The 13,978-nt window shown below is 30.1% G+C and overlaps 1 protein-coding gene across 2 annotated transcripts in view; it reads left to right on the forward strand.

Moving 5' to 3' along the window:
• Window positions 1-13,978, forward strand: part of LOC129906674 (putative sodium-coupled neutral amino acid transporter 11) — a 125,137-nt gene that overhangs the window by 68,829 nt on the left and 42,330 nt on the right. For both annotated transcript variants that reach the window (XM_055982548.1, XM_055982549.1), the window contains exon 4: window positions 12,766-12,880. In XM_055982548.1, coding sequence (XP_055838523.1) covers window positions 12,766-12,880 — 115 coding nt within the window. The remainder of the gene's footprint in view (window positions 1-12,765; window positions 12,881-13,978) is intronic.

Raw genomic sequence — 13,978 nt, forward strand, 5'->3', positions numbered from 1 at the left:
TTTTCTCATAAATTGACCTTTCGCTATGTCAAAGTATGTTTTTTCAAGCGTAACGTTGTTGAGGAAACTTTTTTTTTTTCTTTTTTAAAACAAAACACACACCACACATGTCGCTGGCTGAGAATTATAGGGTTGTATGTCAACTCACCTTAGTTTTGAGAAAATCGATCTCAAAGTTTTGTAAGGCTGGTTTTTGGATAAAATAGTTACATAGCAGTAAAGTATTGATGCAATCTTATAAAGGACCCTAAACAAATCATAAAACCATGACAAAAACATTAATTTCACCACAAAAAAGGATTCTATGAGAATTTTTTAAAAATGGCATAGAACCTTTTTGTGAAAATGTTTGTAAAAAAAAAATTGAAAAAAGGTTCTATGTTGAACATAGAGCCTTATAGTTATAAAGAGCTTACATGGATTTTATATGAAAAAAGGTGACTTCATCGTGAAATAGGCTTTGATTTAATTTAATTTTATTCAAGTTTTGCACAAAAAATACCACAAATCACAATTCCTGCTTTTGTTGAATTAGGTATACAGAAAAAAGACATTTTAAAAACAATTAAAACTTGTATTAAATTCATCGAATTTTTGCATTCTTTTTTTCCAAAAATACAATCATCTTAAAACAATCATCTTCTACGGTGCAAAATGTATGCCAAAAAAAAAAAATTGAAAGTTAGTTTAATCTTTTAATTTTAATTAGAATGCACATAAAATTGAAAAAAAATCATTTCAATCTTAGCAGGTATCTACACTTAAATTTTCTTAAGAAGAAAATTCTTGTTAAATTGAAGTTTTACTTATTTTTATTAGAAATCGTATTTTAGAGGAGTATCACCTTGATTTTAAGTGCCTTATTTGTCTCCATGTAGAACGTAAGTAAAGCTTCAAGTTAAGAAAAAAAGTTTTATTCGATGAATTTATTAATAGAAATAAACTAATATAATTGTAAAGATGAATAACGAAGAGTTCACTTCGGTTAGTAGAGTAAAATCTTGACCTTTGAAAAAAATAATACTCAATTTTCCAACTAAATACAACTAAAAATTAGTTAATTTCTTGTTTAATATTTTTGTTTTTTTTTTGGGTACTAAGGTGAAAGCTGAGTCTCATTTGCAGTTGCTTTATCCTAGTATATCTTGCCATCGGATTTAGGTTTGTCCGAAGGTACCTTTTTGGTACTTTTTGAATTTTGACTTCTTTTGTTTTGAGTTAAAGAATCTAAGTGTTTCTTTAACTTTTGGTTTATTAATACGAACTATGAAATTCCGAACTTCGATTATGAAAAAAAAGGTTTCAAAAAATCACTTCCAATTCTTGGAACACAAAAAACATTACTCTAATTTATCTAATTATGATGTAGGTAAGAATATCTGGGTTAGGTAACCCGAAGTTTAAGGTTGGATAGTACATATTTTGGTTTAAAGAGTACAGAACGAGATAAAAAATTCTTTGCTGTTTAGCAAAATCCCTAGTAAAATCCGTTAACTTGATAGTCTATAGTTGACAGTCAAAAACGACGAAATATGAAGCAAAATCGTCGTTTTTGACTGTCAACTATCGACTATCGAGTTAGCCGATTCCACCCCTGTTGTTCAATACCAGCAAAAACATCAAAAGATCTTTTATTTTTACTCTAGTTAAAAATAAAAGATCATTTCCATAAGATTTCATTTTGAAAAATTTGCGCAAAAAAGTTCTATGTAACTTAAATCAAGGTATTTTTTTTTTTTTTTTTTGAAAAAAATCAGTAAAAGGGTTCTATGTTGCAATTTGAATAACATAGAACCTTATTATATTAATACATTTATGTGAAATCATGAAAGTTGTATGTCCTTTTTACCTGTACCGTCGCCATTAATTTTTTTCTAATTTTTTTTTAAATTTTATCTAAAAGCCGTTGAAATTACGAAAATTTTGGTGTATAAAACTCATTTTTTGTATATTGTATGAAATACATCCTTATAATTCTCAGTCAGCGATGTGTGTAGGAGGTGTATTTAATATTTACTTTTTTTTTCTTTTCATATAAATCTGTCGTGTCTCCTGTGTCTGTTGAAAACCTTTAAGATAAATAATAAATTTACATGCTTCATCAAAAACATGTAAATATTCCCAAAAAATGGGTTGGTATCTACAAAAATTTATCAAACAGAATTATTTAACAAAAGCGAATATTTGCGGATTATTGTTCATTTTCTGGTTTTCAGTAACTCGCTTCAACTTAACTACAAACAGATTTATTACTAAGCGGTGTAAGCCCAGGAGGTTTTCCCACCATCTTGTAAATACCCATGCCTACGGGCCATACAACAGGAATGGGAATATTAAGGTCACACACAGCGTTATTTGAAAGATGGCTCTAATGCTTAAAGAGCTGTATATGATGTCACTTAGCGACAAATTCTTTAAGTTGAAAAATTGGAACAAAAAAACAATAACAACACTTTTCATATATTCGATTTCCAAACTAAAAACATTGGGCATAGTCGAGTCAAATTAGACATAAAATTTGTAAAATCTCGGAATCCAGGGAAAGTCGATGCATCTGAAAAACGAGTATAGGGCTGCATTATAAAAGGGTCAAATAAGAAAGTTAAAAAAAAAAATTTCACCGCTCTCGATTACAACAGTTTTTATGGACCGTTAACTGTCATTCCGTATGCAAGCGTCAATCGGAATTGCTGTCTCATTTTAGATTTTGATCAAACTTTGTAGGGATGTTCTCTAGGACTGTAAGGAAGCAAATCCATGATGATTTAATTTTAAGTTGCGTGGTTTCCCCGCTACCCGCATTCAAACTTTTTCAGAAGGTCATTTTTATGTTATTATAGCTTTGCGTCTACTAAAGATATCTTTTTGTTTGAAACGCCATTTTAAAGCTTAAGAGTAGTAATTTTTGAATATATATTAAAAAATTACGTAATAATTATCCCTGATTAAAAAATAATTTTTGAAAAACTGGTAATTTTGCTGATTTTTCATGGTTTTTGACTGGCTCTAGAACCTTGGCTATTATATGTAGGAAGCTTATACTTACCAAATATTAAATATAGATATTTTTCAACAAAATAAATCTAAAATGAACTCGATGGCTGTACTCCTTATGTAAAAATTTTAAGTTCAAAGTATAGAGTATTTTAAAAAAGCTAATTTTTATACTGTCATTTTCTACGACTTGACTAAACGAAGAAATGTGAAACTTACAGTGTGTTAAGCTAAGAGTACGAACTAAATATACTATTAATTTCATGCTTCTATCTTATGTCAAACATAGTGCAATCATAGCCTTAAGTAGGGTTTTTTTTGGCTTTTTAGCATTTTTGCGAATTTTCAAAAAAGCGGTACACTAAGAAGATATGAAAATAACACAATTTTATTTAGAGAACTTAAAGTTAAAAGTTTCAACTTAACACACTGTTAGTTTCATGTTTCTATCTTTAGTCAAATCGTAAAAAATCATAGTATAAAAAAATATTTTTTCAAAAAACTCAAAACTTTGAACTTAAAATTTTTGCATCAGGAGTACAGCTATCGAGTTCATTTTAGATTTATTTTGTTGAAAAATATCAATATTTAATATTTGGTAAGTATAAGCTTCCTACATATAATAGCCAAGGTTCTAGAGCCAGTCAAAAACCATGAAAAATCAGCAAAATTACCAGTTTTTCAAAAATTATTTTTAATTCAGGGATAATTATTACGTAATTTTTTAATATATATTCAAAAATTACTACTCTTAAGCTTTAAAATGGCGTTTCAAACAAAAAGATATCTTTAGTAGACGCAAAGCTATAATAACATAAAAATGACCTTCTGAAAAAGTTTGAATGCGGGTAGCGGGGAAACCACGCAACTTAAAATTAAATCATCATGGATTTGCTTCCTTACAGTCCTAGAGAACATCCCTACAAAGTTTGATCAAAATCTAAAATGAGACAGCAATTCCGATTGACGCTTGCATACGGAATGACAGTTAACGGTCCATAAAAACTGTTGTAATCGAGAGCGGTGAAATTTTTTTTTTTAACTTTCTTATTTGACCCTTTTATAATGCAGCCCTATACTCGTTTTTCAGATGCATCGACTTTCCCTGGATTCCGAGGTATAAAGCTAATTTGACTCCACTAGCATTATACTTAACATCGCTTTGTTCAATTTTTGAGCGAATCGTTGAGCGACAAGCCCGATTCTTTGCTTTATATTTGCACTGAAGTCATTGTGCGTAGTTATAGTGGATACCAAATATATGTACCTACATTAAGGTGGTCCTTATATTCTAATTTTTGTTTTTTTTTCTTCGAAACTTCAGGAAAAAAGAAATCTCTACTTTTTGCGGATTTTTATTTCAACTGCTTAGTCTACAATTCGTGGGTCTAATGCAATACCCATATAAAAATGAAAGAAAATGCTTGACCTGAAAATTTCATTTTAAATTCGGGAAAGGATGGAAGTCTCAACACTTCCAACCGGATGGCTTCTATCCAACTGCATGTCCCGTATAAGTACCACCCTAATGTACATACATAGAATCACATAAGAAGAAGAATAACTCAAATAATGAAACCAAAAAATCATCAATTTGTTTAATGTTTACTGGACTTTTTGTGATATTGCAAGAAATTTCTTACTTTGCTCTACCAGTTGGAGTTTTTAATAATAAAAGTTTTTATTTTCTAGAAAGTAATTTTCCAAGTTATGTATATAGTGGAATTGGATGACCTTTTTGTTATTGTATTTTGTTGATGAATGGGCTTGAGCTAGCAAAAATCTTCGATGTCAAGGAATGCGACTTAAGTGATGGTGGAAATATTTGATAGTGCTAGTAGAGAAGCTTCTCTCAACTTCCCTTTACATTAGACGGTTTGTGCTCGATATTTCTTTACTGAGCATTAGAGAGTTTGTTGAAAAAATATTTCTTAATATATTTTGTCCCAGAAGTTGCTCCAGGACAATATTGTTTTTTCGTCGATCTTTTTTGTATACGTTTAAGGATTCTTTATTAGAATATCCCTATTTGAAACCTGGTGTATTTGGCTGAATTCCTGAGGCCTGAGCCGTTTTAGGCTTGAATTTCACAAATTTGAATAAAAGGGTAGGGGTTATTCATTGATGTGCTAAGGACAGAGGTGAGATCGTTGACTTTGCTGTCGTGATCGTTTGTTCTTGAGGGACTACAAACATCAAAATTGGAACATTATTTACCATACGAGAATATTATATGTTTCCCTGCAACGAGATAATGGAGGTTTCACAGCTGAAACGGACCAAGTCAAAAAAAGAAAAAAAAAACCAAATCTATAGGTAGTGTCAAAATCTGCGCAAGGTTTGACTCGACGTCTTTCATTAGTTTGATCCAAAAGTGTTTCGATTCAAAGTGTCATTTGTTCCAAAAAAAAAAGTTTTGTATTTGATATCTCTTTAACGAAACCATGTTATCTCCAATCGTAGGAATCCATAGGACGGCATGCATACTTAAGGGAAAATTTTTTTTTAGAATTTCTTTTTGATATTTTCGCCTTTTTGATTATTAACCCTTTGTCGGCACACGGGTGCGAATTTGGCAGGACAAAATTTAAAAGTGTTCACAAAAAAGTGTCTTTATAAGGGTGAAAATAATTTTTTGAATTGTGAATACAATATTCGAATTCCTCGGAATATTCTACATCAATTTCATATATGATTCTCTATAAAATAGTGAAACCGAAAAAAGTTCAAGCGACATTAAAAAGTATAAACCAAATTCGCAAAAAAGAGGTGTGCCTACAGAGGGTTAAGAACCTAGATGCACAGAAAAAAATATGACCCGCTAAAAACTAACAGATTGCCATATTGTTTTACCGTCCATACATTTCATAAGGAAATCTTATTAAAATCAACGATTAATAAGGTTTTTTTAAGGAGATTTCTTATTATTTTCATAGAGAAAATCTTATTAAAATTTGACTGAAAAGTTGATTTTTTTTGCAACTTAGCACTAGAACACAAATCGCGATCAATATTTTCATGGCAGGTTGGTTCAGGTGGTAAGGTGGGCGACTAATGATTTGAAGTCTCCAGTTCGATTCCCAGCCTGGTCATGTTTTTTTTTATTTTTTTGCAGATTTTAAAACAATAAGGAAAACCCGATTGTTTCAATAAGGTTTCCTTCTTGGATGAAAACCATAGAGAAATCTTATTGTTTTTGTTCTATTTTATGTGGTCTATTTTTCTCTGTGTGTGATTACTACAGCTGAAGTCTTGTAGTTATATAAAAAGTTTTTTTTATAAAAAAAAAATTGTTCCACTCATGAAACTTGGCAAAAAGTTTGCTTTTGGGATAAGAACCAAGTACAAAAAAAGTCTATAAAAAAAGTTGGGTGGAAGGGTGTTTTTTCGCGGACAAGACTTCCCTCTTCGAAGAGACAGTAAAATCTGTAATTGGTCCCAAAAAGCCAATGATTCGCGTAAAACGTGTAAGAACTTATTTATAAATGTTTAATTTGTCATCAAAACCATAAATAAAATGAATCATTGGCTTTTTGGGACCAATTACAGATTTTACTGTCTCTTCGAAAAAAACACCCTTTCACCAAAATTTTTTTTATGAAAACTCTTTATTCTTGCTTTCTATCCCAAAATCAATGTTTTTACCATATTTCATTAGGGTGACCCATCATTTTTGTTTTCACTCAAAAAAACACAATGTTAACCATGATATTTTTATAGACATTTAAGATTCTTGTTTCTTATCTTAAAAGTAACATAATTGCTAAATTTCAATAGGGTACCACTAATATTACTCTAGTATTTCACACTTTTTCAAATAAACCCATATTTTCTTTACTTCTAAAAAAAAACACCCTTTCACATAAAAAAATTAATAGACTTACATTATTCGTAGTTCCCATGGGAAAGAGAACATATTTAATGAATTGATTTTATCGGACTCATCGCGGATTTTTCCCTATTTCCCAAAAAAAACACCCTTTAACCTAAAATATTTGTATAGACTTTTTGAGTTCTTGCTTTCAGTTATAAATGAAACATTTTTACCAATTTTCATTGGTGTGACAATTTTTTCCCAGTTTTTGTGGTACTAATTCCGAATTTCATCATTTCTTTAAAAAAACACCCTTTCACTCAAAATAATTTTTTTACTTTTTATAGTTTCTTAATTCTTATACCAACCAAAACTATTTCACCAAGTTTTAAAAATTAATAAAATATAAGTTAGCTGTTATGATACCTTTCTCACACACAACTTAACCTATCAAAAAAACACCCTTTCAGCCAAAATATTTTTAAAAACTTTATGAATCCTTTGTCCCTGTTTTATCTTAAACCTTCATCCCAAATTTTGTCAGTGTAGCATGTTTTTCACATGGGTTTCGATTATATTTTACCTGTTGAGGTAAAAAAACAAGCACCCTGGTTTTTAATCGGAAATAACTTTTTTTAGAGCAATCGTATTGACTTTATTTTTATGTCATTAGATTCAGCATCAAAAAATACCTTGAAAACGAAATGGTAACGGAGTTACGAATAACAGAGTTACGCGCGACAGAGTTACGGCCGTCAAAGTTACGCGAAACCGAAGTTACGAAAAACTAGAGTTACGAATTCTAAAGTTATGTTAAGCTATGACATGTGATTTTTGGATTGGCAACAATTGCAACAACAGTTCACCACACCAAAAACACGTCTGTAAAAAAAAGGGGTGGTTTGGTTATTATTTAAATATAAATAATAACAAATTGGGTATTACAAAATACGCTATGAATAAATATATTAATTAATAGAAAAAAAAAATATACGTATTTACAATATTAGTTGGACAAATAAGAATTTAAATTCAATAATGTCCCCCAAACTTACATAAGTATACTTATGTTTTTTTTTTTCTATTTCAACGTTTTTGCGATCTTCTCACAAAAACAAAACCATATATGTATGAAAATTATGATCCTAAGTGGGCTGTAGGTCTGTCTTGCTAATTTTTATATATCGTCGACGTTTCGGGCGTGATTACACCCTTCTTCAGGACTCTAAAGTAAAAAATTTTTATTCTAAAAATACTAAAAAAATCTAAATTAAAATCTATACTTACAATATTATAAAATAATAAATTTTAAGATATTTCTTAAAATTTTTTTTGGTAAATTTTCTGGTATCTCTTTTTATCTCTTTTATTTTTGTAAATATTTAAAAATTCAAAAATTGAAGCCTTGAAAAAGACGTTTCAATTAATCGAATTTCAAAATAATGAAATCTAAATTTCACATTTGATAAAAAAAATCAAAATTTGACTTTCAAAATCAAACATGATCTTTAGAAATCAGGTCAAATATAAAATTTAGCCTAAAATATTTCTATGGACAAACTGGCTATAGATATTGCTCAGTCCTTCGCAATCTGATCGCCTATTAACAGTATTATTAGTATTTAAAATGTGCAACATTTCCAATAACATACGTTTACTATAGTGTTTTTCTGTCTGTAAAATGTCAACATTGTTAAAGTCTGGCCTATGTCCTTCATCTATACAATGTAAGGCCAATGCTGTTCTTTGTGAGTGTCCACTATTTATGTCTGATCTGTGACCAGCTAAACGATTTTTCAGCTTTTGCATAGAAGTTCCTACATAAACGGAAGGACATTGGTTTATTCCGCCACCTAGACATTTTATCTTATAGACAATATTTGATCTTTCACTTTTCGAAAATTCACCTTTTAAATTTGAAAACAATGAACTTCTTAAGATATTTGATGATTTAAATGCTAAACGAACATTGTCTTTATTTCTTATCACGCTCGAAACGTCGACGATATATAAAAATTAGCAAGACAGACGTACAGCCCACTTAGGATCATAATTTTGATTGAAAAAAGGTCACGAAAAAAAGGATAAATTCATATATGTATGTATATTAGGGTGGGTCAAAAAAATCGAAATTTTTTTTTTTGAGTTGGTACTCCGAAAAATCGATTGCTAGACCCCTCTAGAATATACACACCAAATATGAGCTCTTTATATTAATGGGAAGGTCCTCCGCTTTGCAATTTTCCATTTTTACATCAAGCTTCTACTAAAAAAAAATTATTTGTTTATTAATTGACTTTTTAGCAAATTTCTTTTCATATTCTTATAGGAAATTGAACGCTCTACAAAAAAGGCCTTATACACTTTTTTCGTTTATCTAACCGTTGAATAGATATTTGAGGTCCAAAAATCGAGAAAATCTTTAAAAATTCGTTTTTTGTTCTTAATTTTGTAACAAATTGAAAAATTATAATGATCAAACGCGCAAGACATATTCTTGTTGGAAATTGATTGCTCCACAAAAAAGGTCTTATTAACTTTTTTCATTAATCTAACCATTCTAAAGATATTCGAGGTCAAAGTTAAAAAAAAATATAAAAACATTTTATATTTTTAAAAAAATTCAAATTCACTGAAAATTCATTATTTTCAAATAAGCAAGATATATTCTTGTAGGGGCTTAAACGTTCTACAAAAAATTCCTTGGAATGAAATTGATTGCTTTAACCGCTTAGAAGATATTCGTATCCAAATCGCAATGCATACGGGTCATAAGAAAACTATTGAAATCAGTGAGCATTGGTTTGGATACTAATATCTTCTAAACGGTTAAAGCAATCAATTTCATTCCAAGGAATTTTTTGTAGAACGTTTAAGCCCCTACAAGAATATATCTTGCTAATTTGAAAATAATGAAGTTTCAGTGAATTAGAATTTTTTTAAAAATATAAAATGTTTTTATATTTTTTTTTAACTTTGACCTCGAATATCTTTAGAATGGTTAGATTAATGAAAAAAGTTAATAAGACCTTTTTTGTGGAGCAATCAATTTCCAACAAGAATATGTCTTGCGCGTTTGATCATTAATACAGTCAAATAAGGAGAAAAAAGGGGTAAATCTCGGAATGAATGTTAGTAGAAATTTTTTTTGCTCAATATCTTCCTTTTGCCATTCTATAACATATCTCAAAAGTCTAGAAAAATCTCATGTCCGCTTGTCGCGATTTCAAGGTCAAGTCGCGAAATGGAGATTTTCAAAATTAGCAAAAATAGGCTATGGTATTATATACACATATGATACATGATTTCAAGGTATTTTTTAATGCTAATTCCAAAAAATCTAAAATCAAGACAATCTGACGTCTCTGGAAAAAGTTATACCTGTTTTTCATCTGCCAACTCATATTATTATAACAGTTGCAAACTTACTGCCGAAAAACCCTTAAAAGTTATGGTAGATGAACCAAATTTTGCATGAAGATTTTAGAATCCATCATTATTAAAAATCAAAACAATCCATTACAAAAAATATATATACCTACGAAATAATGGTATTTTTTGATGGAGGGGCAAATTTTAGGATATCCACTAAAGAAGATTCTTGTTCATCTTAGGAATAAGTGTTAATAGGCTAATTTTTTCATTTTAATCTTTGTTTGGATATTCTTTAACTACCCTCAAAAATCTAAAAAAAATCTCATGTCCGCAAGTCCTAATTTTCTTGGTTTGAAAATAAGGTGCAGATTTTAAAAAATTGAAAAACTACACTTTAGATATTTGTGTCAGATCAACATGAATAAGGTGCATTACTTTTCAGGGATGGTCAGGTTGACTTGTTTGTGTGTTTTGTTGGAATAAGTGTTAAAAAATACCTTTAAATCATGTCGCCTATGTTGGTATACATATAAAAATTTAAACTTTTCTTATTAATTTTTTAAAATCTGCACCCTTTTTTCAAACCAAGAAAATCAGGACTTGCGGACATGAGATTTTTTTAGATTTTTGAGGGTAGTTAAAGAATATCCAAACAAAGATTAAAATGAAAAAATTAGCCTACTAGCACTTATTCCTAAGATGAACAAGAATCTTCTTTAGTGCATATCCTAAAATTTGCCCCTCCATCAAAAAATACCATTATTTCGTAGTTATATATATTATTTGTAATAGATTGTTTTGATTTTTAATAATGATGAATTCTAAAATCTTCATGCAAAATTTGGTTCATCTACCATAACTTTTAAGGGTTTTTCGGCAGTAAGTTTGCAACTGTTATAATAATATGAGTTGACAGATGAAAAACAGGTATAACTTTTTCCAGAGACGTCAGATTGTCTTGATTTTAGATTTTTTGGAATAAGCATTAAAAAATACCTTGAAATCATGTATCATATGTGTATATAATACCATAGCCTATTTTTGCTAATTTTGAAAATCTCCATTTCGCGACTTGACCTTGAAATCGCGACAAGCGGACATGAGATTTTTCTAGACTTTTGAGATATGTTATAGAATGGCAAAAGGAAGATATTGAGCAAAAAAAATTTCTACTAACATTCATTCCGAGGTTAAACCCTTATTTGACTGGATTAATTATAATTTTTCAATTTGTTACAAAATTAAGAACAAAAAACGAAATTTTAAAGATTTTCTCGATTTTTGGACCTCAAATATCTATTCAACGGTTAGATAAACGAAAAAAGTGTATAAGGCCTTTTTTGTAGAGCGTTCAATTTCCTACAAGAATATGAAAAGAAATTTGCTAAAAAGTCAATTAATAAAAAAATAATTTTTTTTTAGTAGAAGCTTGATGTAAAAATGGAAAATTGCAAAGCGGAGGACCTTCCCATTAATATAAAGAGCTCATATTTGGTGTGTATATTCTAGAGGGGTCTAGCAATCGATTTTTCGGAGTACCAATTCAAAAAAAAGAATTTCGATTTTTTTGACCCACCCTAATGTATATCTATACCTATCCAATCAAAATTTTACAAGAATAAATAACACCCATTTTCGCTTTACTCATTTAGTTCTAACCAATGAGAAAAATGTTAATCTCTTGTTTGTATTTCCATAATTCCATATCGTTCCTCGCAATTGTTGCCAACCCAAAAATCACATGTCATAGCTGAACATAACTTTAGAATTCGTAACTCTAGTTTTTCGTAACTTTGGTTTCGCGTAACTTTGACGCTCGTAACTCTGTCGCCCGTAACTCTGGTATTCGTAACTTCGTCGGTTTCCCCTTGAAAACATGTGTCATATGATGATATTCAACAAACAATTTTTTTCAGTATACATATTTTTGACCTTCACCCCCTCCCTCTTGTCCGCGAAAAAACACCCTTCCACCCAACTTTTTTTAAAGACTTTTTTTGTACTTGGTTCCTATCCCAAAAGCAAACTTTTTGCCAAGTTTCATGAGTGGAACAATTTTTTTTATTTCTTGATTTTAGTACTATTTTCACCTGTACTAAAAATAGAAATCTAAACTCTTTAGAATTTTGTATTTTGCAAAATGTACAACTTGTATAATAGTTAAAATGTGTTGTAAAAACTATGGGCAAAAAAGACAGTTGGCAATAATGTAGATACAGTTTTCTGTTCTAGTCAAAGAAATGCAATATAGAAGGCATGAATAAGAAGTTTATGTGCATTGTGCATCTAAACGGAAATGCAAATAAACTTCTTTCTCATTTTAAACTCTTATTTTGTATTCATGATTATATTTGCATAATTCAAAAAAGAAAACGAACAAGAATAATAATAACATAATCTTTCTTCATTCAGATTTACATCCGAACCTCTTTAATCGGTTTAAATTATTTGTTTTACTGCAACATCCTTTTTTTTTGTTTGTTTCAAAAAGAAGACTTACGAAGAAATCTAAATTTATTTTTATTCGATCTTATAGAATTTTCTTTATTGACTTTTGCTTAAAAGTTTTTATCTTTCCACAGGTTAGATGTGGCCACATTTGCGGGCGATTCAGTTATCCTGGAATAATGGAGGCAGCATATGGAAAATACGGATACTATCTGCTGTCTTTACTGCAGTTTATGTATCCCTTTCTAGGTAAATGATTTATTGATGATACTTTGGTTTTATTTGTTCTGCTGGCAAACAAAAATAAAGTTTTTTATTTTCGTTTTTGGTTGGTGTTGGTGTAATGAATGGTTGGTTTTGGGAAAAAGTATAAATTTGAAAAAAATATCTCTCTAGGGGTGCACAAATCTAAGAGACATTACCTTCTTTTATTTTTATTGATACCTACCACAGTTAGATTAAAGAGAGACAGATTTATGGGTAGTGAAGAAAAATTGAACCTTTTAAATTTATTTATACAATTCATCATTTGCAATCGAATATATCACTTGTTATCTTTGAATGCCAATACTAACTCAGTCGACCGAAGGTTTTTTAGGAGGGAATATGGAGTGTGCAGCCAAATTGAAGAAATTTGGCTAAGTCCAGTGCATATAATAACCAGACAGTGTTAAATATATTCGCATAATGGTCTCTGCCAGAGCCAAGTGTATATTTTTCATAACTATCCACTATTTTGGCCAATCACTGCTATCACTGATCGTTTTTCCCACGAGAGACTGTTGGTTTGAAACTACCCTGGTCAGCAGGGGCGTACGTTGAGTTGTCGGGGCCCCGAAACAACACTGAATTTTGGGGCCCTTTTGATATTTGAGGGCTCCTTTGTTATAGAAAATAAGAACAAATAAAAAAGTACGTACATATACGCCCTAATTTTCTTGAGGCCCTTATGTAGGGTAAGGTGGTATAAGAGTGCGCATTTTAGACAAAACACCAAATAAAACAATAACAAAAAGAATTCAACTACTTTTTTTATATATAGTTCTTAGTTTATAATCAAAGCAACGAAAAAAACTTAAAACTGGTAACTAAAAAGTATTAGGTCATTTGCGCACTCTTATACATACTATTGTGTAAGAGTGCGCGGCTTAGTTTGTAAGAGTGCGCAGCTACGTACAGGTGTAAGTTCGCACAAAAGTCGCAAATAAAACTGCCTATCTGTAAATAAACAGAGTATTTTTCAACCCATTACTCCTTGCATGAGGAACAATCAATTTAGTCTTCGATTAATGGTTCCGAGAAAATTTCAATATTTCCTAGTTACTTTCATTCGCTTGTTTTTTGTAA

The sequence above is a fragment of the Episyrphus balteatus genome, chromosome 1 (assembly GCF_945859705.1).
Source record: "Episyrphus balteatus chromosome 1, idEpiBalt1.1, whole genome shotgun sequence".
Lineage (NCBI taxonomy): Eukaryota > Metazoa > Arthropoda > Insecta > Diptera > Syrphidae > Episyrphus > Episyrphus balteatus.